This window comes from Coturnix japonica, chromosome 17, assembly GCF_054131305.1.
Source record: "Coturnix japonica strain WE chromosome 17, WE-NBRP24, whole genome shotgun sequence".
In the NCBI taxonomy this organism is placed as follows: Eukaryota; Metazoa; Chordata; class Aves; order Galliformes; family Phasianidae; genus Coturnix; species Coturnix japonica.
Window position 1 is genome coordinate 15,032,900 of NC_140679.1, and position 27,718 is coordinate 15,060,617.

Below are 27,718 nucleotides of genomic sequence, written 5' to 3' on the forward strand. Positions count from 1 at the left end.
ATCCTATCTATCCCATCCATCCCATCCCATCCCATCCCATCCCATCCCATCCCATCCCATCCCATCCCCAGCACCCAGCCAAGCTCAGGGATGATATTTCCCCATCCCTATCGCTGCTATTATATGCTATGTATATCCCCAGGGCTCTGCATACCCCAACACCCTCTGGGGGGTGCGACCTGTGGGGCACTGAGGAAATGATCCCTCCAACACAGCAGGGATGGGGCCGGGGATGGGGGGAGTGACTGCGTGTAGGGATTGATTTTGCTCACTGTCTGATTGGGAAGGAGTAACGCTGGGGAAAGGATCGGCTGAAAAGTAAGAACAGGAAAAGTAATTAAATAAAGGAGAGTGAATAAAACTATTTATAAAGATGGAAGTGAATTAAAAGAAAAAGAAGAAAGGGAAAAAAGAAAAAAAAAAAAGGGGGGGGGGAAAGAAATAGGAAAAACATAAAAAAAAGCGAAGAGCAAACCCTGCCCGCCGCCCGCCCAACCCGGCCCGGCCCGGCCCGGCCCCTCGCCCCCTCCCTCATCCCGCACGGCCCCGCTCCGCCCCGCTCCGCGCCCCCCGCACCGCCCCGAGCCCGCAGCCACAGCGGCCCCGGCCCCGTCCCGGCCCCGCCGCGCCCGGGGCAGGCTGTACCGTGCCGAGCCGTGCCGACAGGACCCGAACCGAGCCGAACCGAACCGAGCCTGGCCGCCCCTCGATGCGACCCTGAGCAGCGCCGGGCCGAGGTAAGGTCGCCCCGCTGTCACCTGCGCGCACGTGTGGCCGCGCTCCGCGCTGAGCTCCTGCCCGTCGGGTCAGCAGACGCAGCGCTGCTCATCGCTTCTCCCCGTACCGAGATCGCTTTTCCAACCCTCTGCCCTGGGGAGCTGCTCACCCACCCGCTGCTCTTCAGTTCTTACGAGCTTTTATCACCCCCCGTTTCCCCCCCCGGTCCCGTTTAATCGCCCCCCGAGCGCTGTCCCACCGCGACCCGGCGCTGCCCGACGGCATCGCGCTCCGAACTTCGTGCGGGTAGAAGGGATTGGGGAACAAACTGAGCCCTGTGGGGCTGTGCCCGTGTGGGGCTGGGGCTGCCCTGGCTCTATGGGATGCAGCTTCACCCTAAAACATCGCCCCGAGCAGCGATGGGGCGGGATGGGGGCAGCTCGTTCCCGAGCACTCGGAGCAGAGCAAGGTGCTTCTTAAGAGTTGCTGTTAATTGGCTCCTGCTCCTCCGAGCTCTGAACATTCCCATTGACCCACCGAGATCCCCCCGGCCGTTCCCCCGAGGGCTCAGCAATAACCCGCTGCCTCTATTTTCTCATCTGCGGGCGGCTTTGCTATAGGGAACATGTTTAATAAATCATAAGGCCGGTGAATTCCTGGGATTTTTATTGCTTCTGTAAAAATGCAGTTCTGATCTGTCTGAGAGGGACACTGGGAAACAAAGCGGCTCCGTGCGGGGACCGAACCCTGCGTGCTTAGGGCTGGGATGGGGGGGTTGGGGTGCTGCGAGACCCCCACATGGGCACTGCCCACTCCGGGGGTGGCACGGTGCTGTTCCATCTGTTGGGGGCTGAGTGTTGAGCTGGGGATATGAATGTCAAAGGGGGGGGATGTGAGCATGGAGGGGGAGATGTTGCCCCCCGGATAGCGCCGGGCTGCGATGCCAGGGAGCAATGGCAGCCCCAACCCCAGCCAGGCTTCGGATTACATTTTTCTTCCTCGCCCTATTGCCTGGGGGGGGAGAGAAGCAGTGAAAACAAAACTGGTCCGAAACAAAAAAAAGCCCTTTTCCCTCTCTGTTTGTTCCAGCTGAGGATTGAAGCTGAGAGCTGTCAGGGGCTCCTCAGGTCTTTGGAAAGTGCTGTCATCAGGGGGGGGCTCAATGCAGAGCTGCCCCATTGGGGCCCATGGGTGTCAGTGTGCTGGTGACCCTGCGCTGGGCTCCTTCCCCTCGGTGCTTTTGTTCCAGGCTGTGCACAGTCTGGCTGTGGGAAGGGAGCTTTCCTTTGTACGAGCATTTAAATTCTTTGCAGTGATTCATATATTCCATTCATATGAAACGCAGTTGTGAGGAGTGTGAATGGGGACTGCTGGGGGATTTTGAAGGCAGTAAGCCCCAGAAGTGTCAGAAGTTATTCACACCTTGGTGAAATCAAGGATATTTCTGTCCGTGGCTCTTGGCAGGGGCTCAGCACAGCGTTGGGTTTTTGGTTTCCCATTTGGAAGCAGCAGGGGGGGAGCACTGAGGCTGCTGTCTGCTCCGGCATCGGGGTCACAGCCCCCCAGCACCATCTATGGGGCTCCAGGCACTGCTGGGCTGCTCCTGTGGGGTGGCAAAGGGCAAACATCCCTGCCTCCCTCCAGGGCTGCTCTGCACCCGCTGTGCTCATGTGGTTGAGAAATCCCTCTTAAGAAGTGCTGCAAGGGGGAATCGGGCTCATAGCAATGGTTGGAGGGACAAGCACGGCCTTGGGGGTATCTGTGTGCTCTGGAGGAGCTGGGGAGCTCAAACAAAGCAGTGATGTCTGATCTGGGGTGCGCTCAGGTGTGGGGCTGGAGCCCATGGGGAGCTCTCGTCTCCAGGCAGCTCCACGCAGTGTGAGCTGCTTATGTGCTGTGCAGCATCCCCTGTGATGCTGGTTCTAACGTGCCTAGTTCCAATGCTCCATCCCCTGTGGCATCTGTGATGTGAAGGGCAGAACTCCCATTAGTGGGCTCCTGTGCCCATGGGTGCTGCACTGCACTGAGCTCCCAGCACAGCTCTGACAGCACCGGGCACGGCCACCTGCAGAACGCATTAACCCCATGGAAGGGGCGTGAAGGGCCCTTCCCTTCCCCTTTCTCACACACTCCCCCTGTCATTCTCTCATATTTCAACTTGTCTGCAGCTCGGAAGGCAGCTGAGTTTCCATTCCCCCTGTGCTAAAGAAAGCGTCTGTGACAACAGACCCAACAGCCCGGGAGGGGAGGGAGGAGGAGATGCTGAATTTCAGTTGTTTTTTCCCCCATTTCCCCCTTCCAAGCTTTCCCCTTTCACAGGGGCACAGGCTGTTGGGCTGATGCAGATTCCCCCAGCTGTGCTCTGCCCTGGGCTCTAATTAAGGCAATTAACTGCCTGTTTGGGGGAGCTGGGGGGCACCAGTGGGCACTGGCTCACACCCAGGGGCTCGCTGCCCCTCTGCCCTGCTCTCCTCTGGATATTCTGTGGGGGCTGACTGGAAAATCCCAATCCCTGCAGGAATCCCATAGGACAGAGCCCCGTGGGGCTGCAGGTGATGCCAGGAATGGGGACATGGCTCAGCCCAATGCTGTCCCCGTGTGACGGCCGATGCCAGCAGACACCATAAGCCTCTTTTCCCCCTATGTCGGAGCCATCCCTGAGTCACATCCCTGTGCCTCACCCCCTCCCCGGGGCTGTCTGCTCTCTGTACAACCCCGTGCATCGTCTGCGGACATCAAAGCACTGAGATCAAACCCAACTGCGCGGGGCCTTCTCGGCTGGATGGGTTTCAATGTCCTGAGCACATCTGCTCGGGGTCGTGCCGGGCAGTGAGGTCCATGGGCTGCAAACCTCGGGTTGCTGTGTGCATCCCTATTGCTGTAGGAGCTGTGCCCTTCCTTCCCTACATCCCACCCCAACCCCCCCATGTTCCCTCTGAACCCCCCCAGCACTATTTCCGAGTGCTGCAGACAGGAGTTGAGTGTTGGTTGGAGAGTGGAAGGGAACAAAGCAGCCCCAAAGCAGCTGCACGGGGTGCTCTCCCATCCCCTCCAACATCTGCGGAGGCTCCGTGGCCTCCCGTGGCCCCGATGTCATCTGAGTTCACTCGGTGCTGCCGAGCGCAGGAAGGAACCTCCGCCAAATCCCCGGCTGCTGTACAGCAGGGTCTCATCTCCTCTGCCTCCCCTGGGGCCGAGCCCGTCCCTCGGTCCCATCCACAGATGTTTGTCCTTAGAGACTCTCCAGGCTCCTCTGTGCAGGACAGGGTTTGGTGAGCAGGGAGGGAAAAAGCCCTTTGCGATTCCACCTGCTGCTCCGTGCAGGCAGCGAGGGGATGGAGAGGCACAGCCCCACTGTGGGTGCTTTGCACTGAGTGCTCAGCTCTTGCACTGGGGCTCAGTGCTCACTGCCCCATAGCAATGCCTCCATCATGGGGAGGATATGGCTCCAGGAATGCCCCCAAAATTCAGACCCCAAAGCTCGGGTCTGTGGGGCTGCACCTCCCGTGCAGATCTCCCTTGGCGGCTGCTGAGAGCTTCTTTATTGTTCCTGCGGAGAGTTTTGTTTCACTGCTGCCTTCCAAGTTCCCAGGGATCTAAATTGTAAAGAAGGGGTCTTGTAAAGAGCCCCATCCAGATGAATGAGACGATACTGCCGGTATCGAGGTGAGATCGATCCCCTCCTTTATGCGCAGACAATGCGGCCGCGGGAGCAAACAAGGACACAGCCTTTCTTCTGGGGCACATTAGCCTAAATCAGAGTCTCCTCTTTGTTTCCCCCTGGAACCAAAGCCCTGCAGCTGGGCCGCCTCGTGCCCAGCTCTGCAGCCACGTTTGGCTTCTCCCCTTCCCTACAGCCCTGAGGGTCAGCAGTGCCAGGGGTGCCCCATTGCCACAGGAGCAGCAGAGCTTTGGGGTCAGCACCCTGGTGCTCAAGGCAGCTCACCTGCTCTCAGCCCAGGTTAATTTGAAGGATGCACTGGGGGCTGATTTATGGCTTCCCATCAGAATGCTGTGGTTGCATTCAGCAGCTGGGGTTGCATTTTTCCTTTAGGGACGCTGGCACAGCTCTGTCCCCATTCCTCGGGGTGAGAGCCCAGAGCCTGGGTACACATCAGGGCACATCACTGCCGAGGGGATATCAGTGTCAGGACAGCACAGTAGTGCAGATAAGGCAGCAGAGCCCTGGCACAGCTGCAGAACTCTGCCTGCATTCCACATAGCTTTAATTTCACCACTTATCGCCGTGCCTCCTGCTTGCTCTGAGTGCTGTGGGGTCAGCAATGAGCTCTGCCATCCCACCTCTGTACGAGCCGCCGATGCCCACCGAGGTTAACTATGTGGGTTTCTGCCAGAGCAGCATATTTTCAGCCTCAAACACGCATTGTCCGTGCTTTCAGAAAGGTATTCTCTGTGCCAGCCAGGGCAGAACCGAGCGCCCTGTTCTTGCTGTATCCTGATAGCACAGCCTGGCACTCCAGGTCCGATCCCCCACATCGGGGCTTTGGGTTACAGCAGCGAGACTTCTGTCTGCTCCCTGCCATCAATCCCAGTCCTCTGGGGCCCACAGTGATCCCATTGATAACCTCACCCCAAAACCTCGCCTGCGCTTTGCTTTGGGTTGATGTGTGGTCAGGGATGCACTGAGCATCCCAAGCAGCTTTGGGGCTGGGGAGGATCTCTTTTGTAGTTATTCAGTGTCAGTGCTGAATGCAAACCATGAGCTCAGGTGAGCTCCTCCATCAGCAGATGGGCAATGATTTGTCATTATTTTATACCCATACCGGTACTTTCCTCCCTTAAGGGAAGGTCCATCCAGCCTATAGGACTGACCCCGTGCCAAGCCGTGCCCGGGCAGCTCTTTGATGAAACGTGGGGCTCCTGAGAATTAATTTCATTCAAAACATTCTTCTCGTTTTTCTTAAAGCACAGCAAATCCGCCGTGCTTACAGCAGGAATGCACCCGGAGCGCTGCCGGGCAGACCTGAATTCCCTATGGTGCATGGATGGGGTGGGGGCTTCGCTGGTCCCCCCACCAGGAGCACACAGGGCAGCCCCTGCCTTGTCCCACAGCAAAGGAAAGGTGGTTTATTCAACCCCCTTTTACACACAGATTTTGCTGTTTTTCCTGGCAGCCCATCAGCGACGGCAGCTTTGCCCCCTTTGGCCTCTGGTCCCTTTGTGGGGTCAGGGTGCAGCCAGAAGCTGCCTCCCCCTGTCTGGCATTTGGAAGGCTGTGGGAGGAGGAACAACCCCATTTGTCCCAAAGGTCAGGGAAATGCCAGTGAGGCCGCAGTGTGGGTGACTGCCAGGCAGGCAGCAGCAGCTGGTGCTGGGCACTGTGCAGTCTGTAGGGTGGGATCTGGGCAGAGCCCACTGTGGGCTTTGTGGGGCAGCTCTGTGCTGGCTGTGCTGCTTCATTTGGTTACACTGAGTTTTCTCCAATTGGAGACTGGGGGCTGCGGGGCCCCCGATGAGGGGCTTTGGTGAGCCGGGCTGCAAGCCGATCCCCTTCTGTGGTTTTGCTGTTTTGGATGATACAAATTGTTATTCCAAGAACTACCCAGCAAATGGACCCCATTAGCCCAGTCCATGGAGCACTGCATTGCTCACCTTGGGGTGGCTGCAGAGATGGGGGCTGGTTCTGCATCACCCCGAGCTGGGCAGCTCTGAGCCACTTCAACTGGAGCATCCTCACCCCAGCCAGCATCGCCTCCCTCCATGCAGGGATGCTGCTGGCTCTGCTTGCGTTGGCTCCGCGGGGCTTTTTCCTGCATGGAGCTGGGCAGGAGCCAGTGGGTTTATAAATAAAAGCATCGGACACCTCTCTGGGTGGTGCTGAAAGTTCCTGAAATAGCCTCACAGCTCCGCCAAGGCTCGCGTGGCCGTGATGTTCAGCGTGGGGCAGGGCTGGTTGTGCTGCTTGGTGCTGGGCTCAGAGCCCCATTGGCATCACCCACCCCAGCACTGCCCCCAACCCAACCCGGAGCCCTTCCCTGCTCCATTCCCCACACAATAGCTTTGGGTTGGATGTGGATGGCTTTCTGCTCTTGTATTATTTTCTTTTAGAATTGTCCTCTAGAAAAATAGGATGAATAGGTCGAGTTAATTCTTTCCCCATGTCTCGTTGCCGCATGTGAAGTCCCATAAATCCCATGCAGGCCCAAGAGTGAGGCAGCCAGAAACCCAGAGCTCTGCGGGGCATGGCACGCTCAATCCGGGGGCTCTGATGCTGCCCATTTCCTAGAACCTCACTCTCCCCATTTCCTAGAAGGCAGAGACATGAACACACCCAGAGCTGCTCCCGTAGGCATTGAGGGCACAGGCTGGAATGGCTCTGCCCGGCACCTGGGCTGTTTGCTGCTCGGAGAGGTGCTTTGTTTCCCAGCAGTGCCCTGGAGCTGTGTTTTCCTGGAAGCCCGTGGGGTGCCCTGCATGCCTGGATGCCATCCCTGCCCCTTGCACAATTTGGTAACAGAGATGGGATTGATGAGCTGCCTGCTCGCCCTGGGGACAGCGCGTCTCCGGAGCGCGGCGCGGTGACGGATGTGCCCCACTCTGGGATCCCATGTGATTTCCAGTCCTCGGAAGGCGCCTGGTCTGAGGTCAGCCCTGGGGCAGGATGGTGCCTGGCTGCCCCCGCAGCCCCATAGCAGCCTGGACCCGTGGGGATGGATGGCGTGAATGGTGTCCCGCTGCTTTGTGCCAAAGGACACTGTGTGAAGCGGAGACGAACCGCGCATTGCCTCATCTCCGCTCCCCTGGCACGGGGCAGAAGTAGCAAAGGGACAGTGAGGGGACGGCCCCCAGTCTCAGCCCTTGTGGCTCCGTCTCGCTGCCAGACTGGTTTATAATGGAAATAAGTGGTGGCCCCAGTGGTGAGGCCGGGCTGGCACCGGGCTGTGCGTGGGGTTGGAGCACTATGGGGTTTGGGAAGCGGGTGCTGAGCGTGGGCAGAGGGTGGCTCCCGCATGACAGCGCCCGGAGCGGAGCTCTGCATGGAAAATAGGAGCTGAGTGTTTTTCCAGCTTGAAGCCTAAACAAAAGGTTTTGTAATAAATGCATCCCTCGGCCCCAGCTCTGCACCCGGAGCTGCCAGGACAAAGGCCAAGGGGCAGAGCTGTCCCATGCCCCTGTGCCACGGGGCACTGCCCCGCGCCGCCGCCAGCTTTTGGCTTTTTCATGCAAAACCTGCCCTTAAAAAGCTCCTTCAGTGGGGTTTTGTGTGCTGTTGGCCAAAGCAGGGTGCAGAAATGTGGGAAAGAGGTGAGCTGCGGGGTGTGTGTGCCCATCAACACCAGCCAGCCATGACCAGGGGGTTTGGGCTTCATTTCCTACAAGGAGGGCATGTGGCTGCATCCTTAGCAGGAACAGAGCAACCCTGCCCTATCTGAGGGCTAACAGAAACAAGTAGGTCCCAGCAAGAAAACATACTGTCTTCTTCACTGATTTGCACCGCTGCTTGAACTCCAGGTCCCACATTTTGCTTGGCTGTGCATCAATGGTCGTAAAGACAGCTGAGTCCGGAGCTCTGTGCTGCACTGGGACACAGGGCTGGCTGAGGTGCTGCCAGACCTTTGAACTCACACACATCTCCCACTTCTCTGCAGCTCATTTGGAGCCAGCTGCTCCTGTGGGCTCCCTTCACAATTCAGGGCCAGAAGTGCTCGTTTTCCCCTTGGGATGGGCACTGCTGTCCTCATCTGCACCCCCATCCCAGTGCTCAGCTGATGGGATGAGGATGGACACTGAGGTCTGGGCAGGGGGACCCAGAACCCTTTACAGCAGCTGAGAGTACAGCTCTCAGTGTGGGTACATTGGCTACCATTGGGTACGTGGTGCTGAGCATCAGGGTGTTGGGTGCTGGGCAACACTGGGTCCTTCTGTTGGGTGGGTGGATGGATGGATGGGGGGATGGATGGATGGAGGAAGGGAGGGAGGGATGGTGGGATGAAGGGATGGATGAGCTCTGGGTTGGTGCCTCAGCTGAAGGGTTCAGAGGGAGCTGGGAGGTTTGGAGCACTCCCCAGACCCTGGAGAAGCTGGAATTCCCTGCAAGGCTTTCAGCTGTGAGACAAAAGAAATGTGGGAATGACAAAAATAAAAACAAATATATATATAAAACAAACCAAAACCCCAAAACCCCTCGAACTGAAAAATCAAACCAGCTGATTTCGCTGGTGTTGAAACATCTTGTGACAACGTTGGACACATTTTTTCCAAACATGATTCTGGGAAAAAAAAATTGAGAAGACCTGATTTTACCCAACCATTTTACCCAACCCTCCTCCATCCCCATGGCTGCTCACGTGCCATGGGACGCATATGGTGTCTCCCCAGCATAGAACAGAGCCCCACTGTGCTGTCTCACCCCACCACCAATTGGGCTGTGCTGAGAGGGGGGGACACACAGCAGAGCTCACATGGTGCCCCCCCAGACCCCCCTACATCCCCATTCTCAGCATGGAGCAAAATGAAACCGGAGCCGGCGGCGGCGCGGGGTGGGAGCGCGGTTTCTGGTAGCGCCGTGTCAGAGTTTCCACTGCACACCTCGGGCTTTCTGGGACCACGAGGCGGCGGACATAAATTCAATTACATGAAATAACATAAACGAAGGGTGTCTGAGGATGGGGGTGTGAAACCCGCCCGGCAAAGACCTGCTCAGGGAGGGGGAAAACAGGCGCCGTGATGGAGAGGGGATGGGGGCACGCAGGGCTCAGTGCCTTGAGCTGCAGCCATGGGGATGGGGTGTTTGGGGCTGGCTGGGGAGGAAACCGTCACACTTATTTGTTTTAATGGGTTAATTGACAGAACACAGAAAAAAAAAGTCACATGCCTTAAACCCATGAAATCCCCTGGCTGAGGCTGGGCTTGTCAGTCATCCTTATAGGGCACAGCGAGGGCAGGACCAAGAGAGGGGCCCCACTCCGGTTCTGTCCCCCCATAGCGCTGGCCCCACACCTGGTGCCATCCCCAGCACCCCCATGGATATGGGCAGGATGGGGAGCCAAGAAGGAGCAGTGCCCGGGGGAGCGGGGCCAGCACCTCACTGCCCGGGAACCCAATCCTTCCTGCCCCCCTCCCAGCAGTCGAGGCTCCCGGTCCTGAAATGTATTTTAATGTAAACCTAGCTCTAAGGCAGCTTTTTCTCATTTTTAAACTATTTCATATCAATCCTTGGCCTGACATTTGTTTTCTTTGAATTTGGTGGGGAGCGTGGTCTGCATTGCTGAGGATATCTCCTCAGGAATCTTGGCAGAGGCTGCTCCGTATCTTTGAAGAAAGAGCAAATGCAAAACAGAAGGGCCGATATTAGAGGAGCACAAACAAGATTTCCCTGCACTTACCCCAGAAGCTGCAGGGCTGTGGGTGCTGGTGGTGGCACAGCACATCCCCAGCGTGGGATGAGCCCATAGTAACCCCAACTTAGGCAGTGTTTGTGTCCCCAGCTGGGGGTCATCTTGGTCTGGGGACCCCCAGGTCCTCATCACAGCACAAATACAGGAGGGAATGTGACTGTTGGGGTGGGACAGGGAGGAACAGTGGGATGCTGCAGGGCACCAGGATTCACATGGGGGTGTCCCTACAGTAGCACAAGGATGCGATGGATGGAGCACATCCATCCTTTGGAAGGCAGCTGGGCACAGAGCTCACTGCTCCATGCACAGGGCTATGGAGAGGGATGGGGTGCCAGGAGGTGCCCAGCTGTGCTGACTCAGTGGCATCTGCTGAAGGCTTCCCAGGCACAAAGTTACAGCACATCCTCAGCGCCTGCCCAGAAACCGACCCATCTGTATGGGACCAGACGGATGCTATTACATTTATTTATAAAATATACTGTATCAAAGAGGAGAATAAAAGCACTCCAGAGGAGAAGGGAGGAGTGCCAAGCCACTTTGCCCAGCCTCAAACCAGTGCTCAGTTTTGGGGCTCAGCTGTGGCTTTGGCTGGGGTGCAGACAAGGGTCCCCAGCAGCCCCAAAGCCCCCAGCATCACCCTGTGGCTCAGCTTCCCACCATGGGTGATGCTGGGACCTCAGCAACCCCAAACAGAACACAAGGGCTGAGCCCCAGTGATGCAGGTGCAGCAGGGTGCTGAGCAGGTGCCTGGGATTTGAGATGCTCAGGGCTGATCCTGTGCAGCTGTTGGTTTGGTGTCCCTATACCACTGCAGGGTGCTGAGAACACCCTGAAAATGCCCTCAAAGCATCCATACTGCTCAGCATGGCCAGGCAGCAGCTCCCATCCTGCAGAACCAACTTGGGGACAGGGCCCCATATAGTGCAGGACAGCACAGCACAGCTTGCAGGGCTGAAGGTTCCAGCCTAGACTACAGCATAACGTCACCAAACCAGCATGGCACAGCTCTGGCTTGGAGCTACAGTGCCCAGCAGGTGATGCACAACACAATGTGACCCATTGGCACCACCACCCTCATTGAGCAGCACCCAGCTCCCAGTCTATGCCTTTGGTTTAGGGAAGGCACCATTCTGCCAGGAGGAGGAGGAGAGGGGAAGAAGAGAGGAGGGAAAAATAAAAAAGAAACCCCACAAAAATGTCTTCATAACAGGAAACGTCTCATAAAATACCTGTGGTTTGGCATGTGAAGTCTGGCTGGTCCAACTATGCACCTGGCAGGCAACCCTGCTATTAGTGCTGCACAGTCTGAGATTTGGCAGAGCTGGGGTTGGAGCCGGAGCCCTCTATGGGGCTGGGTGCAGGGGAACGTGCCCACAAAGACCCATAAGTCCCTGTATCCCCTAAGGGTGCAGGGAACCAGGCAGAGCATCCTACACCCAGCTACAGAGCAGCCCCAGCGTGCTGCTTTTAAGTCCTGAGCAGTTTTAATTGGCTGAGCTCTTAATTGGCTGAGCACAGCTGGGTGAGGAGCTGCTCTTCATGATCCTAAAGCTGTGATCCTTGTGCGCTGCCAGCACCCACACTGCCTGGATGCATCACACCACGGTGTGGGCACAGCATTGCTGTGTGCAGCACTCAGGACCCACCTGCTGCTGGATGCAGTGAAACAGCGGATTGTGATAAGGGCTTTAAGAGCAGAAACATTAAGAGCACAAACCACATTTGGACACATCGGGGCCTGAATTTTCCAGGCTGATCTACATCCCCACCAATACACACACCCAAAGCTCTGTAGGCATCACGGTGCCACCGTCGCAGTGCGCATCAGCTGCGATCAGCGCTGAGTTTTGACAGCTGGGGGTGAGGGATTAAGGCCTGAGCTGTGCCCTGTGTCAGGCTCACGCCTTGCTCACGCCTTGCTGCTCTGCGGCACACGCACACCCAGGGTCACTAATCCGCCTTAGCCAACCCCTGACCCCACAGCTGTGGGATCAACAGTGGCACCAACCCCAGTGTCAGCACCGCAGTGGGGATCCGGGCTGCTCAGCACCACGAGGAGTGTGCAACGTGTGCATCTGTGCCACGTCCCATGTGTCATCATCCCTTGGGGCAGGGTGTCCTTCCCGCTGCTCCCTGCACGTTGCACATCACACATTGCATGTGGGCTGGGTGTGCTGGGAGGCGAGTTAGGACAGGGAGCAGCACCCAGCGTGGGGTGTGCACCCAGCACAGTGCAGCTGGTTGGGGGGCAGCCTCCTGTGCTTACAGCCCTCCAACTCATCCCGCTGCAGCTCTGCACCTCGCCGTGCCCTGAGCTGCCCCGTGCGCTCTGATCGCCCGCGGTAGTTGTTAGTGCAGCAGGAGTTAATTAGCACGGAGCCCCCAGCTCTGCAGTTCATTTGGCTGCAGCTCCTGCCTGGATCGAGTGCTGCGGGTGGACACGGCCAGCACTGGCTGCAGCACGCTGTGAGCTGCAGTGATGGGGACAAAGGGCAGTGCAGCGTGCTGTGCCATGCCATGCCATGCTGTGCCATGCTGAGCTGTGCCAAACAATGTGATGATGCCATGCCATGCTGTACCACGTTGTGCCACGCTGTGTCATCTGATGTGGTGCCATCCTGTGCCACTCTGTGCCGTGCTGTCCGATGTGATGCTGTGCTGTGCCAAGCAGTGATGCTGTGCCACCTCATGCCATACAATGCCATGCAATATGATGCTATGCCGTGCCATGCTGTGCTGTTCCATGTGATGTGATGCCATGATGCCATGCTGTGCCTTGCCATACAACATGATGCAATGCCATTCAGCACCATGCAATGCCATGCAGTGCCATGTAGTGCCATGCCATGCCCAGCCAGCCCCGTACCAGCCCCAGACCCGGGGCAGCAGGAAGCTGTGTGCAGATGGGGTGGGATGTTTTTCTTTCGTCAAAGAAAATGTTTTCTTGTTCCCTCTGATGAAGGCTGGGCGAGGCCCTGGATCCGCGCGGTGCGTACAGCAGCTTTTGGCTGCGATCCGGCGTCGTGCATTAAGGCCTCTCTGTGCCAAACCTCTCCCTGTGCTCCTGCACTGCTCGGCCGTGCACTGCTTTGGCTCCCACAGCCCGTCCTGCGGAAACACCGTGCTCTCTCTCTCCCTTTCAATAGCTCACTTTTCGTTTTCGCCTCCTTTTATTATTATTTTTAAAGCATGCGTAGCACAAACCCAATCATTTACCTCCTGCTGGAGACCGCCCAGCCCCGTGTTGGGCTTGGAAACCCTCCCTGCTGTATTTTTTTTTTATTGCAAATGACCGGGGATGGAGCTGCTGGATGGGACCCGGTGGCGGCCAAGTGCAGCCCACCCACGCGCCGATGCCGCCCCACGCTTTCTCCTTGCAATATCCACGCAGAGATGGGGGATGTGTTTTGTTGTGCAATGCTGCACCCATCCCCATGCCCAGACACTGATCCTCGTGTCTAAGCACTCCCAGTGCACAGCACAGGGATGGGCGTGGGGTGGTGTCACCCCTCCTGGTAGCTCATGAGTGTGGCCAGAGGTTGGTACAGCTCTGGTTGGATCCAGGCTTGGATCTGGGATTGCTGTGACCAGCACTGATGGGGCTTTTACTGCTGTTTAAACAACTTCTCCGCTTCACTGACCTCCAACCACCAGCTCAGCTCCCCCGCAGACCGCCTGTATTGACTTTAAAATAATTAGCCTTGGAGCGAGCGGGCGCTGAGCTGCCTGCCGGCCCCGTCCTTAATATCTAAATAACAGCAGCCATAAATCAGCCACAGCCTTAGGAACAAGTGCGGGGTTGTGTGCGCGGGGCCGTGCCGGGGGCTGGGACATGGGGCTGGGGGCGAAAGTAGAGAAGGTGCCAGGGCTGCGCTGGATGGTGCTGGGAGCACAAGGCACAGCCTGTCTGCGGGGCTCCCCCGGCCCCACGCTCCTGTGAGAACAAGGTGACACTTCTTGTCTCGGTTCTTGGACTGGAAGTGTGAGATTTTTCTCTCCCTGGTGCTTTCATTGCGTGCCAGGGGTTTTTAACACGTCCTGCTCACGCGGTGCCGGGGGAGTGCGGCGGCTGTGAGCTCTGAAGCTGTGCCAGGGGTCCCTTGTGCTGTGCCAGGGGTCTCTGTGCCGTGCCACCACACCTTACCGGGGGTCTCCACACTGCATCAGGGGTCCTTGTGCCATAGCAGAGATCTCAGTGCCATGCCAGGGGTCTCCGTGGTGTACTTGGGGTCTCCATGTCATACCAGAGGCTCCTGTGCCATACCAGGGCTGTACGTTCCATAACAGATCTCTGTGCTGTATCAGGGTCTCTAGGTCATCTCATCACAGCTGGGAGCATGGGGACCATCCCTGCTGGCTCCCAGCCCCATGCAAGGAGCAGCCCTAGAGGATGGACCCATTATGTGGCTGCTAGTAGCAATTAACCAGCACTGCTTAATGCAGCTCTCGGGCATGAAGGAGCCTCACACACACTGCGTGCACTTTATTCATCGTGCGGATCTCCAAATGTCTCCCTTTGGTTCTTATGAAGTCACCAACTGCAGGGACCGGGTGGTGTGGGACCAGGGGCTGGAGGTCCCCACATCTCATCCCAGCCCCACAGCCCATGGGGAGTGCAGCAGAACTGCTCAGCTGTGTTAATGGAGAGCACACATCCCCCTCTGCTCCGGCTGTGCCAAGGAGTGGGACAGCCAGAAGCTTCCCATGGGGACACTGTGTCATGGGGGGACAGGGCTGGGTAAGGCCTGGGTGGCAGAGAGCAGAGATGGGGAAGGAGAGGATGGGATGAAGTCAGAGCCAGAGGCACGGGGGTCATTCCAGGTAAGGCAAACAAATAAATAGCTGATTCAGGGGTTTGTTCTCCTCTTTTATTTAGCAGAAACCGTATTTTTACAGCTGCAATCCCTTAAAATGGGATTTTTTTCCCCCCCTTAAACAGATCCCTGTAAAATAATGCTTCATAAAGAGCAGCGTTCCTCTGCTAAACCCTGCAGACAGACAGCAGCACGGCTCCTGTCGGACCCATCTGACACCTGCAGCCTTGTTCCCTTTGCTCAATTGCTTTCCTTCTGTTTGTGTTGATGCATTTATTTCTCCCCTCTTTGCTCCCAATTTTCTTCTTTTTTTCTTGCTGCTGTTTCAGCAAAAACCATCCAGGAAATTCCGATGAAATCCCAGCACACAGCAGCCCTGCCCCGGCGGGGAGAGGCAAAGAAGGGCTTAATGCTCATTAATTACCACCACGGCTCAATTATTGCGAGGAGGAGGGAAACAAGCACATCACGTGTCCTTTAAGCTTCCAAAAATAAGCACTATTTGCAAATCAACCTGTTTGCACCGAGCTGAAAACGTCGCTGGGGGGGGAGAGGTGTCTGCACACAGCGTGTTTATATCCAATAAGGGATATTCAGGCTGGGGATGCTGCTCACACATGGGGCTTTCCCTGCACCAAAGGGTGTATAAAGCAATGGGGAATTTCACTGTGTGTGGGGGTCCCACTCTATTTGGGGCTCTTCCTTTGGGGGTTGGCATCACGGTGCTGCTGGGTTCCTCACTGCTGCTCTGTCCACAGGAGCATTGTGGAGCAGGATGCTGCCGGACGCTGCGGTGCTGCTGCTGCTGCTGCTGCTGGTTGGACTTCGAGTGGCTGCAGCTGGAGGAGCAGCCGGATACGCGCAGGTCAAGTACATGCAGCCCATGGTGAAGGGGCCCCTGGGACCCCCGTTTCGGGAAGGCAAAGGGCAGTACCTTGGTAAGGGGCGCTCGGAGGGGGTTGGGAGGGGGGGGGGTGATGCTGACTGCGAGACCAATCTGCCTGCAGCATCCCATAGCATCCCTCAGCCACTGAGCTCTGCCCAGCACACCCAGACCCCATGGTCAGTGCCCTCTGAGCAGGTGCTTCTACCCCTAAAAAACCCCAAGGGGTATCTGTCAATATCAGCATAGAGAAGCTGACCCCCCACCCCCCATCCTGGTTAAACTCACTCTGGGAGCTCATACACAAAGCAGCCCCGTAGCCCTTTGCTCTTTTCCTCCCATCCTGCCCATTTGCAGTGGCTCTGGGCTCGTCCTCCACCTATCCTGTTTCCCTGTCTGTGTTTCACACCAGCTGGGAAAGGAGAGAAAGGGCCAAGTCCAGAGCTGGGTGACCCAGCCCAGCATAAAGTGAGAGTGATTTCCTCAAGCACACGTGTTAAATCAATCCCCACCAGGCGACATGTGCTGCTCGCAGGGGCAGAGGAGCTGAGGTCATTGCAGGGAGCAGCCAGCCCAGCTGCAGCTTCCAGCTGAGCCACAGCCCTTCACACCCGCTGGCTTTGAGCTGCTGCTTCCACCTTGTCTGCTTCCACCTTCCATGCACATCCTGCTTCCATGCCATGCATTCATGCATGCATTCCCTGCTTGTCCTTGCTGCAGAGCCCGGCTCTCTTAATGCCCAGCCACTGGGATGGGGCAATCCAAGGGGTTAACAGCCACCGGGACCCCCCGAGCTCACTCAGAGCTGGACCCCCCAGGAAACCCAAGTGTTGGCTCTGGGAGGAGAAACTGGAGAAAGTTCAGCTGCTGGTGGCTGATTTACTGCAGGGAGGAACGGCTTATCAGGAGTTGAGCTCAGCACATGTGTCAGAAAACACACAGTGAAACCTGGAGCAGAAACGTGCTGGGAGCCCCCGCTCCCTGCCCCCTTCTCAGCTGTTCTAGAGCTGCTCTCTGAATCCCAGCCAGAGACACAACCTTCCAGCTCAGCCTCACCAAAGAGCAGCACTTCAGCTGCTGATGGGCCTGGATTCAAGTATCTCCCTGCTGCTTTTCCTGCTTTTTTTCCTCCTTCCATGCACATCAAGGCAGCCCATGTGTGCTGGGGGGGCTGCACAGGTGCCAGGCTGGAGTGGGCACAGGGCTGCAGTGATTCAGGACAGAGCAGAACAAACAGCAGGTGGAGGACCCCTGCTGAGCCCCCCAAATAACAACAGGAGAGATGGAGGCAGGTGGGGATACCTGTAGCTCCCGCATCCCTCTGAGCTCCATGCTGTGTAATTGCTCCTTTGGCAAGGCACGTCCCTGCTACTCCCAAGCCTGATGTGGGGGCCGGGACCCCAATCTGGGGGACCAGGGCTGGTCTTTGGGTGCCACATAATGAGACAGACAGGGCTGTTTGCCTTGGGGTGCCAAGCAGCTGCTCCAACCCCAAAGTAGAGTCCAGGGTGAATGGATGCAGCTATGGGCAGGGGCTGGACACTAGGCAGTGCCCATGCATTGCACAGGGCCAAGATGAGAGCTCATAGAACTCCTTCCCCCTTCCCCTGCCCCAGCTGGCTCGGAGCATTAGCATTCATGGCAGCTTTGTTCATGCTTCGAGGGGAACACATAACCCCATGCTGCTGCTGTGAAACGCAGAGCTCCGAGACATGCGTCTGTGGTAAGACATGGGCTTTTGAAATCGGATACCGCTGGGGCTGCAGTGTCCCAGTTTCTCCCCACTAACGTCCCCGGTTTGGTTTTCCCGTCTGCTTTTTGGCCGCCTGCAGGCTGGCAGCCCATGCCTGGCCTTTCTGCTGTGCTGCTCCATGCGGCTGCGTGAGCAGCTTCTCCTTTCCACGGGCTCAGCTGTAGATCCTCGTTCTGATCCCATGCAAAATGACCTAGAAAATCCATTCTTTTCTAACCATGGCAAGAAGGAAAAAATAAAACGGGGTTGGGGATGAGGAAGGGGGGGTTGTGGTGGTGGGGGGGAATGGGGGAAGGAAGCACATTGAAATCATTTTCCGGATAAAAAGTTTTCCAGAATTCAAGCCCCAGAAATGTTCCTTAATGCCCTTCATGTCTCCCTGCTTTCCCACACGGCTTTTGGGGTGAGGAGCACAAACCCAGCAGCAGCTCCATGTGCTGCACTGCAGTGCATGGGGCAGGCTGAGCGCTGGGGATGAGCATTGGCAGCTGCCGCCCTGCTCTGTGCTGGGTGAGCTCGAGGTGCCGAGTTCTCTTCCCTTCACGTTTCTAGCTGTGCTCCTTCCAAGCTCTCCCTTCATTCTGAGCTTCCCCAGAGGCATTTTGCTGCGTTTCCCCTTTCTCACCCATTCCCCATGTCATGTGTTGCAGCACCCGCCCGCGCTCAGGGGGTGATTTATGCTCACGTCTGCGCTTTTCTCGCGGAGCTGCGGTGGGCATGTAATCCGGCCCTGCTCTCTTTGTAGTCTCTCAGCCCATTACTTTCTTTCTTATATCCGTTTGCAAAAGAGCTCTATAAATTCTTGAGATGTCAGGCGGCGGCGGCCCGCTCCCAGCTGGGCTGACTCACTTGGACGCGGTCGAGGCTGCGATTCCCTCGCAGCTATTGGAGCTTTTCCTCCATCCTCAGCGCTTTTTCCTTTGGAAGTTTCTCTCCACTTCTCTGGATGGGGACAGAAAACACCATCAATGTGTCTTAATGAGTCGCACATCACCTCTCAGGGCCCTCAATAACATGTCAGTGTTCTCTTTTTAATCCCAAAGGGGACCCAGCCATGCACAGGTCTCCAGGCCCCAACCTCATGGGAATCATTTAGGCTGAAAAAGACCTCAGAGATCACTCAGTCCAACCCCAACCCATCCCACCATGGGATCTCATCCCTCAGCCCCATAGTGTGGCAAAATGGAGGTGCTGCCAACTGGAGGCACCCCAACATGGCAGCTCAATGTGTCCCCAATCAGCTGCCGCCCCAGTAAAGCTCTGTGCTCTCTTCTCTCCGCAGATATGCCGCCGCTGCTGCCCATGGACCTCAAAGGGGAGCCAGGACCACCAGGGAAGCCCGGCCCACGTGGCCCCCCCGGGCCCCCCGGATACCCAGGAAAGCCGGGCACAGGGAAGCCGGGCATGCACGGTCAGCCAGGGCCTGCGGGGCCCCCTGGCTTCTCTGGCATTGGGAAACCTGGCATCCCAGGACTGCCTGGCAAGGCGGGTATGAAGGGGATGCCCGGAGCCAAGGGTGAACCTGGCATGCGGGGAGAGCAAGGGCCCAGAGGTCTGCCCGGCCCCCCAGGGCTGCCAGGGCCTGCTGGCATCTCAGTCAATGGGAAACCAGGACCCCAAGGTGGCCCAGGGCTGCCGGGGTTTCGGGGTGAGCCTGGCCCCAAAGGAGAGCCGGGACCCCGTGGGGAGAGGGGGATGAAGGGTGAGAATGGAGTGGGGAAACCAGGGCTGCCGGGCCCAAGGGGCAATGGTGGCCCTCCTGGCCCTGCAGGGCCGCCAGGACCTGTTGGCGTTGGCAAACCTGGCCTTGATGGGCTGCCTGGAGCACCAGGGGAGAAGGGTGACATGGGCCCCCCTGGGGGGCCGGGGGTCAGTGGGGAGCCTGGCCCTGCAGGGCCACGGGGGCCACCCGGCATCGATGGGATCGGTGTCCCAGGTGCAGCAGGGGTGCCAGGGATACAGGGCCCCATGGGGCCAAAGGGGGAACCGGGCATCCGTGGCCCCCCTGGTTTGCCGGGTGCCACAGGCTATGGGAAGCCAGGCATGCCCGGCCTCAAAGGAGACCGCGGGCAGCCCGGGGTGCCGGGAGCCATTGGTGATAAAGGGGAACCTGGAGTTGATGGTGAGCCGGGCGAGCAGGGCCCTGCTGGTGTCATCGGGCCACCGGGCCCACCGGGGTCCATGGGGCTGCCAGGCAAACATGGGCTGCCAGGCCCCAAGGGTGACGCGGGGCCCAGTGGGCCACCGGGAATGCCAGGGATGCGAGGTGACCAGGGCCCAAATGGCTTTGCAGGGAAACCAGGAGTGCCAGGAGAGAGGGGCCTGCCCGGCTCACAGGGCCCCCCCGGCCCAGCGGGCCCCAAAGGAGAACCAGGGTTCATCGGCCTCCCCGGGGTGCCAGGATTGATGGGTGGCCCCGGGCCCAAAGGGGATGGTGGGATCCCGGGGCAGCCGGGGCTGAGGGGTCCCTCCGGCATCCCCGGCTTGCAGGGACCTGCAGGGCCCATGGGGCCTCAGGGGCTGCCAGGGCTCAAAGGGGAGCCGGGGCTCCCCGGGGTTCCTGGTGAAGGGAAGATGGGTGAGCCTGGCATGGCCGGCCCCATCGGCCCACCGGGAATGCCGGGAACACCGGGGCTCAACGGGCCGCCCGGCCCCCCAGGGCCACCTGGACCACCGGGAGCACCGGGGGTGTTTGACGAGACGGGCATCGCGGGGCTGCATCTGCCCGATGGCGGCGTGGAAGGGGCCGTGCTGGGCAATGGCAAACCAGGCAAACCGCAGTACGGCCGAGGGGAGCTCTCTGCCCGCATCGCACCCGCCTTCACCGCCATCCTCACCTCCCCCTTCCCGGCGTCCGGCATGCCCGTCAAGTTCGACCGGACTTTGTACAACGGGCACAACGGCTACAACCCGGTCACAGGGATATTCACCTGCCCCGTCTCCGGCATCTACTACTTTGCCTACCACGTGCACGTCAAAGGGACCAACGTCTGGGTGGCTCTTTATAAGAACAACGTGCCCGCCACCTACACCTACGACGAGTACAAAAAGGGGTACCTGGACCAGGCGTCGGGCAGTGCCGTGCTTGAACTGAAGGAGAACGACCAGGTCTGGGTGCAGATGCCCTCTGATCAGGCCAACGGGCTGTACTCCACGGAATACATCCACTCCTCCTTCTCTGGGTTCCTGCTTTGCCCCACATAACGGCTGTTGGGCTCATTTCCTTTTCACCCACTTTAGCCATAAACTGTCATGTTTTTTTGTGTCTTTTTTTTTTTTTTATATATATATATAAAAAAAACTTTTAAAATTAATACAGAATCACTGGGAAGAACGCGAGCCGTTGTTGCGGGACGTTGCTTCACGCTGTTCGATCCATGAGTCAAAAGGGTCATCGGAAAAGGAGACGTTTTTCTTTCTTTCTTTCTTTTTAGGGGCAGGAGGAAGGGAGGGCGGGAGGTAACTTTCTCAGTAAGGTGTATCTGGAACAGCTTTCCCCCAGTGACTGCACATCAAGCACAGGAACTCGCTTGGGATGGCAAGGATCTATTATGAGGTACATTGCTCTGTGATCCACAGAGGGCAGCACAGCGGATTGGACCCCTCCAGTCTACAATGAGTGCCCTCGTTTCCCGTTCTGAGTACAGTCAAATAAACACAGCCGATGTGGTGGATGCTGTTTGCTGACCAAGCACTTACCACAAACGCATACAGCAACAGAGATCCTTGCTGGGTTGAGGATTTCCCTCCCGAACCATCCAGTGTCCAAGTTTCAGTCTCCCTGATGCCTGTTTCTTCAAGCTGCTTTGAAGCAGTGTCTGATTCACTCCGGATCCAGTGTGGTTGGATTTACAATCAGAGAACATGGAACACTTCATGCATAAGCACCTTCTTAGAATAAGTAAATATTATTTTTTAGCCCTTCCCCAGCACGTTTAGGAACAAAACCATCCAGGCATCGGTCTCTGGGAGGACGACAGCCTGTTGCAGGGACTCTGGGACCCCTGTGCTAACAGCGGTCCTCTCTTGCATTAACCCAGCAAGCCCGAGGGCTGCTCCTATCCCACACAGAATCACAGAATTATCAAGGTTGGATACGTTTCTTTGCAGCCCAAAGACTTGGCCTCACAGCATGTCACCCCATGCCAACACAGTGGCACTGCGGTGTGCCAGCAGATGGAGTTTGGCTTTCCCCGCAGGAGCCGCCTGCACAGCCTGCTTCACTGCCCCACTCCTTCACCACACGTCAGCTTTCACATCGGCGTTCCCCATCTTCTCTTTCTTTCAACCAAGGAGCAGCCATCGCTCTGACATTCCGTTCCGTCATCATACAACGGTGCTATGATCTACTTAACAATGTTACGTACAAGTGTAGTGCAATATGGTTCTGTGAGAGCACGCCATTCCAGGTGCGTTCCTCTGTTAAAACATTCCCATTTGTTGTTGCCGCTTTGTTCTCTTAATGCTTGAAGATGCCATTGGACCAAACAGGAGCTGCGAGGTTCTGGGGAAGGAATGTGGGATGCTGACCACGTGGCTGCTCTGTCCTTGCCAACAGAAGGAATGGAACTGTGTTGCTTTGCAGATTTTCTCATGGTGGAGCAGCAATCAACACCTGCACATAGAGGAAAGCAGATCTCATCCCAGGTGAGCTGTGTGCTGCTGGAGGTGATCTGCTGCGTGCCCCTCTGCAAGGGAACATCCCCGAGGAAACAAGGATGATCTGGTCACCAGCTGAGCAGCTGACAGTCTTATGTTTTCCTAGAGCCTTCTCTATGGCCAAAGAAACAAAACGCAGCAAGAACGAGACTTGGGGCTGCTCTCCGGACGGACTGTACGAGATATTTAAACAACTTTGGTTTGGGTTTGGTTGGTTGTGTTTTCTTTTCCTCATGGAAACATCCCCAGCCCTGCGCATAAGAAACACGAAGGAGGTGTGAAGCTGAAGGGGCAGCAGTTGGGGCTGACGTCCCTCTGTGCAGAGCTGCAAGTCGTGGCGTGATGAAACTTTCTCAAGTTGAAATGCAGCCCCAGAGTTTTCTGATGCCACTGGATGCTGTGAGTCCTGACAGCAGGGAGGTGCCAGGCCCATTGGGTACTGCTTATTTCCCAGCAGGAACAGGAGCCAAAAGAATCCCCAAATGTCAAAGTGGAAGCTCGAATGCTTTCCTCAAGCCCAGGCTGGGAGGAGGGCTGAAGGACTGAGCCTGCGTCCCTGTGCCTCCTCCATCAAAGTGATCCCTGGGGATGCAGCACAGACTGGAGCTGGTGAGGTGGGATCCCAGCACACTGGGCCCGGCTCTGCCAGCAGCCCCATGGCACACAGTGTGACGTGCACACTACCTGCAGGAGGTCAGCAGCTTCCACGTGCTCCCAGGTGGAAGCTCAGTCCTCTTCTTCAACAAAGCGACTTATTTATACTGTGTTCTAACCTACATTCAGCCTTTCTGCTCTGTTCTGGTTTGCTGCAAACGTCATGTTCTATCTGGCAAAAAGCAATGGCAGAAATACTCACTATAACCAAACCAGGAACCCGTTGAGCGCTGTAGATATTGTTTTACAATCTCACTTTCCCTTCACATCAACCGTCACCAACCCTCAGCAGCTGCATCACCTGTTACACGTAGAAACAGAAAGGCAGAGATGTGACACACACACATACATGGGCTCCAAGGACGATGCAGAGGATGAGGAGCTGCTCACTAACCCCAGCACGGGCAGGAAGATATTTTGGAGTACTGAGTGTGTGATATCCACCAGCAGGGAGGGTTACTGCGTGGTGTGTCACACTCAAGAACCAGGTTGGGTTGGATGAAGTATGTCTATTTTTAATGATGAAAACTGCATTACAATGTGCGTTTTTATATACAAATCTTTACTATTTTTTTTTTTGTTTTTTTGTTTTTAAATTTGCCTCTAGTATCTCCATTTCTAACCTAGCATTTAGAGGTTTTTAGTTTTGTAAATACTTATTACATGCACTGTCATAGTCAAAGTTGGTCTAAAATGCACTCTTTTGGTGATCAGAAACTGGCCTTCGGAACTAAAACTGCAGTACTTGATTGTATTGACAAACCATCAATAAAACTTATTGTACAAAGCTGGGCTTGGCTTTGCTTTTGTCCTCCTCGCCCCCCCCAGAGCTGTGGGTATGGGACAGAGGAGACCACAGCTGTGGGGCAGAGCTGAGTGTTTCAGTCTGGGTTTCATTCCTGGCCTAAAACAAGCTCTATTTTTTAAACAGGAAACTTCTGTCCTTCATGAGTTCCAAACGTTTTAAAATTCTCCAGCTCCTATAACAGGAAAACGTCCTCTTTTTTAAACAGCCCCATGAATAATCTGACATCTCTGGCAGGAAAATGTGAAAAATCTGACATTTTACACCTCAGATCTGCAGCACAACACAGAAACGTACGAGAGAGCAAAATTCCACGTGAGCTCAGAACAAGATATTCATTTAAACAAGTAAAACCCATTAAAGCACCACGCAGAAGACTGGCACATGAAGGAAGCAGAGGCAGGAAGGTCTGGAATGACCCCACACACCCAGGTTTTCCACACGTGCACACAGTGTGAAACCCACAGCAGCCACGTGCTGTTACCAAAAGGCAGCAAACTCCATTTGTGCTCAACATCCACATCCCAGGTCACAATTAGAGAGATAACAGAGAGTTACATTGCCACATTCACATCTATACACACTTTCATATGACGACTGCTTGCCTCTTCCCTTTTGGTTTTAATTATTAGAAGCCTGTAACCCTCTTCAGAGGTGCCATACACAAGCTATTATTCCCTTTCTGACCAGCTCCCTTGGGAAGGTTTCAGATTTAAAACTGGAACAACACAGCTGTGCTGGAATATTCCTACACAACGGTACCAGCTTCAAATCCCAACAGTCTTTTCATCTTCTTTTAACCCTTCCCAAGAATTCAGTCCTTGCTTAACACTACGTTTCATGATCTTTCTCCACGCACAGATTTAAACAGCAATCTCCCTTGGTGAGAACAGAACAGAATTAAAAACACACGAATATGAGGATTAGGAACTATGAAATGACTGGAGTAGCTGCAGGAATGTGAGCCAGCTATCCGAGGGAACACAAAATGCAAAGCAATCCGTTCTCCAATCTCAGCCACTTTCCATTCTGCCTTTAATGAAGTCAGTCTCCCTGTGAGCTCTGCTCATCTGCAGCATCCTCACTCCACACTGAAGGAGGCAACCTGTCCCTCCACACAGGGTGGCCTCCAGCCTCTCCCATAGGGTGCTTCTCTGAAGGCTCCCACCCAGATCCTTTTGCTTGTCAGTTGAGAACAAGCACTCACACTTGTCAGTGTTTTAAGGACATGCATCCGCTGCTTGAGAGGCTGCTACCAAAGGAAATGAAGGACACGGCAGTAGAGGAAAGCAGCAAAACATCTGTGGATTCAGACACCACTTAGGAATGACAAAATGGCACAGTTATAAAAGGGTGGGACAAAGCAAGCAGCAATCTTATGAAAACCTGACACTCTTGGACTTCAGAGATGCCCCCACTGTCCAAGGCACCACATGCAGCCATGTCCCATCTCTTCAACCCCAGCTTGTGCTTCCACCTCTCACAGCAGCAGGTGTCTCCTCGATGGAGGCTCACTGCATCTGCACGGATCCACCACCAACTTTACGACCAGAAAAGCAGAGGCAACCACCTACTTTGCCTTCCAGACACGCACTCCCTTCAGAGCCGTTGGCAGTACAGTTCATGTAAGCTATTTGCCATCTTCTGTGTCTCTTGAAAAGCTTCACAGCTCTGCTCCCAACTCGGGGGTATCTGTTCTTCCCCGTAATAAGCCCCTGCAATGGCTCCTGCCATGGTAGCAATGGTGTCTGTATCACCACCCAGAGAGATACAGTAGATGATGGTCCTCTGCAGGTTGTTGTAGTGTTCAGGAATGTCTGGGTCAGCTTCCATACAGCGCAGGAAGGAGTAAATGGCAGTGGGGACAGACCTCAAAGCAGCGATGCCATTGCCTGTTAACAAAACCAACCACCTTCAGTGCTGCAGAGCACTCCTGTCCTCTTTCCCACAGAGGCACCCTTTCCCTTTTTCACTGCAATGTCACCATCAACACCTTTATTACTGATTTTATCACCACAAGCTTGCAGGAGACTCCCCACGGTTCACCAGTACTGCCCCCACCCCAGACAACATCCCACCTACATCAGAATAGCCTGACAGGACACATTTACTTAATCCTATCCAACATTAAGATCTGAGAGCCATTAAGATGAGATTTTAGAATAGGAAGAAATATCCTTCAAGATAGTTTTCATTAGCAAGACAATTTTCTTCCCACAAACAGAGGGTTGGAACTCAAAGAATTTCATACCTAATTCAAACAATACATCCGCTTTGGGAACGCTGCTGAGCTCCAGAAATTCCTTTATTTTCTTCAGACGCCTTGAAAACGGTAAGTCCTCAAATCCCAGCCTGGAAACAAGAGTGCAGTGAGAGGCTGTGAAGAGTCAGAGCGGACTGCACTCTGCAGAGTTAAGTGCTCTGTACAGCTACTTACGCTCGGGCATCAGTAAGAGACTTATCATCCGCCTCTACATCCTCCATGTGGCTGATGAGCTGCTCAAGGAAGGTCTCCCTGCTGAGCTCTCCCTGCAAGGCGAGATGCACTGCCAGGGCCTGCAGGATGGCCCCGTTGTAGCCCAAGGAGTTGGCATGGGTTAACTCAGCACTGAGCTTTGCAAACTGTGAATGAAAACGTATCATTAGCGAGACCAGAGTGGGACCCACCCAGCAGCAGGCAGTCACAGGGTGCCCCAATGAGCCCAGAACTGTACCTTCTTAACATCCTGAACATCAGAATAGGTGAGGGGAATGCCTGCAACCCTCATGGCACCACCATTTCCATAGGAGCCTTTCCCGTTGAATTGAGCTCTTGCTGGCTCAAACACATCAGTGCACTTGGGGCTCAGCAGCTTCTTAAAGACATTGACAACAGCCATCCCATAGCCCCTGTTGGGTTCCTTCTTGTACTCCTCAGCAAACCTGCGTGGGCAAGACAGCAGCAGTTACACAGGCAAGAAAGAATACAAGTGAGTTAGCAGCATAGGGACAGCTCTGTAATAGCCAGGGTTCAACTGACTGACCTCAGTGTGAAAAGAGGGCATAGTGTATGAATGGCGCACAGACGTCTCCCACAACCCACTTGTTTCCCTCTCAACTGAGCTTTGAAATAGAAGCAAACTGGAAACATTTCCCTGGGTCACAACCACAAAGAAAGTCTTTTGTTCGAGTTCAATGGAAGTGTTTTCTAAACAAATAAATGCCCTCTCTTAAGTGGAACCAAATGCTACCAGGGCTGGGGATCCAAAAGGGAAATGGATCATAAACAAAGCGAGGCTGACCTCACTAATATCCACCAGCTAAATTAAGCACAGACACAAATAGCAACAAACAAACATGTAAGGAAATGCTTTCCCTCACCTCTTGGCCATGTCAACTTCATCAAACTCCCTCTTGGCCAGCAGTGACTGCACCACAGACCTGCTCATGGCCGTGTCATCCGTGTAGGTAAGAGTTTCTGAAACAGAGAGATACAAACTTCGTCTCACCACCCATTTCCCTGCGAGCCTCAGTGGAGGCCCAGAGACCCCTCACAACTCAATGGAGGCTCAGAGATCCCCTCACAGCTCAATGGAGGCCCAGAGACCCCTCACAGCTCAATGGAGGCCCAAAGATCCCCTCACAGCTCAATGGAGGCCCAGAGACCCCTCGCAGCTCAATGGAGACCCACAGACCCCTCACAACTCAATGGACCCCATCCCATCCCATCGCTTCCCATCCCTGTGTCCCCCCCCATAGGCCGGGCCTACCCCACCTCTCTGAGCGCTCCCTGCCGGCTCCCCCTCACCGCCCGTGGGCTCCAGGCCGCTTAAAAAGCTCATCAAATCCTGCAGCTTCACCACGCTCCGACCCTCGAACACGGCTCCCAGGCAGTCACCGAGCAGAGCTCCGGACAAACAGCCCCGGAATCGAGAAGGAGGAGGCCGAGAACGGGACAAGGCAGCGCGGCCTGAACACGATCCCGTCGCCGCCATCTTGCGTCGCAACGCCTCCCGGACCGGCAACAGCGCCCCCTAGCGGCGTGGAGGACTGAAAGGTGGAGCCGAGGGGACGCGAGTTCGAATCCCGCCGAGG

General features: G+C 55.8%; 2 protein-coding genes and 1 long non-coding RNA gene across 4 annotated transcripts; 1 reads left to right on the forward strand and 2 right to left on the reverse strand.

Annotated features, from left to right (window-relative positions):
• The first annotated feature begins 572 nt into the window (after nucleotides 1-572).
• COL8A2 (collagen type VIII alpha 2 chain) lies at nucleotides 573-23,626 on the forward strand. Its single transcript, XM_015883240.3, has 3 exons — nucleotides 573-737; nucleotides 15,649-15,828; nucleotides 18,809-23,626. Exons 2-3 carry the CDS (start codon nucleotides 15,666-15,668, stop codon nucleotides 20,728-20,730), a joined length of 2,085 nt encoding a protein of 694 aa, XP_015738726.2. The 5' UTR covers nucleotides 573-737; nucleotides 15,649-15,665; the 3' UTR covers nucleotides 20,731-23,626.
• LOC146758135 (uncharacterized) lies at nucleotides 16,954-20,723 on the reverse strand. Its single transcript, XR_014935147.1, has 2 exons — nucleotides 20,584-20,723; nucleotides 16,954-18,468 (listed from the first exon to the last, which is right to left on the reverse strand). It is a non-coding gene; the product is annotated as an uncharacterized LOC146758135 (long non-coding RNA).
• On the reverse strand, nucleotides 23,334-27,628 carry ADPRS (ADP-ribosylserine hydrolase). 2 transcript variants are annotated; one of them, XM_015883255.3, is made up of 6 exons: nucleotides 27,432-27,628; nucleotides 27,005-27,101; nucleotides 26,359-26,566; nucleotides 26,082-26,266; nucleotides 25,896-25,996; nucleotides 23,334-25,536 (listed from the first exon to the last, which is right to left on the reverse strand). In XM_015883255.3, exons 1-6 carry the CDS (start codon nucleotides 27,616-27,618, stop codon nucleotides 25,244-25,246), a joined length of 1,071 nt encoding a protein of 356 aa, XP_015738741.2. In that variant the 5' UTR covers nucleotides 27,619-27,628; the 3' UTR covers nucleotides 23,334-25,243. The 2 variants fall into 2 exon arrangements, with proteins under 2 accessions (XP_015738741.2, XP_015738740.2); XM_015883254.3 differs by having other exon boundaries at nucleotides 27,399-27,628.
• Nucleotides 27,629-27,718: the final 90 nt, after the last annotated feature.

Coding starts and splice junctions, on each gene's coding strand:
- COL8A2 (XM_015883240.3), top strand. CDS start 15,666: ATGCTGCCGGACGCTGCGGTGCTGCTGCTGCTGCTGCTGCTGGTTGGA. Junction 15,829..18,808: donor AGGCAAAGGGCAGTACCTTG/GTAAGGGGCGCT, acceptor TTCTCTCCGCAG/ATATGCCGCCGCTGCTGCCC.
- ADPRS (XM_015883254.3), bottom strand. CDS start 27,618: ATGGCGGCGACGGGATCGTGTTCAGGCCGCGCTGCCTTGTCCCGTTCT. Junction 26,567..27,004: donor GAAGTTGACATGGCCAAGAG/GTGAGGGAAAGC, acceptor TTGCCCACGCAG/GTTTGCTGAGGAGTACAAGA. Junction 26,267..26,358: donor ATGTTCAGGATGTTAAGAAG/GTACAGTTCTGG, acceptor TTTCATTCACAG/TTTGCAAAGCTCAGTGCTGA.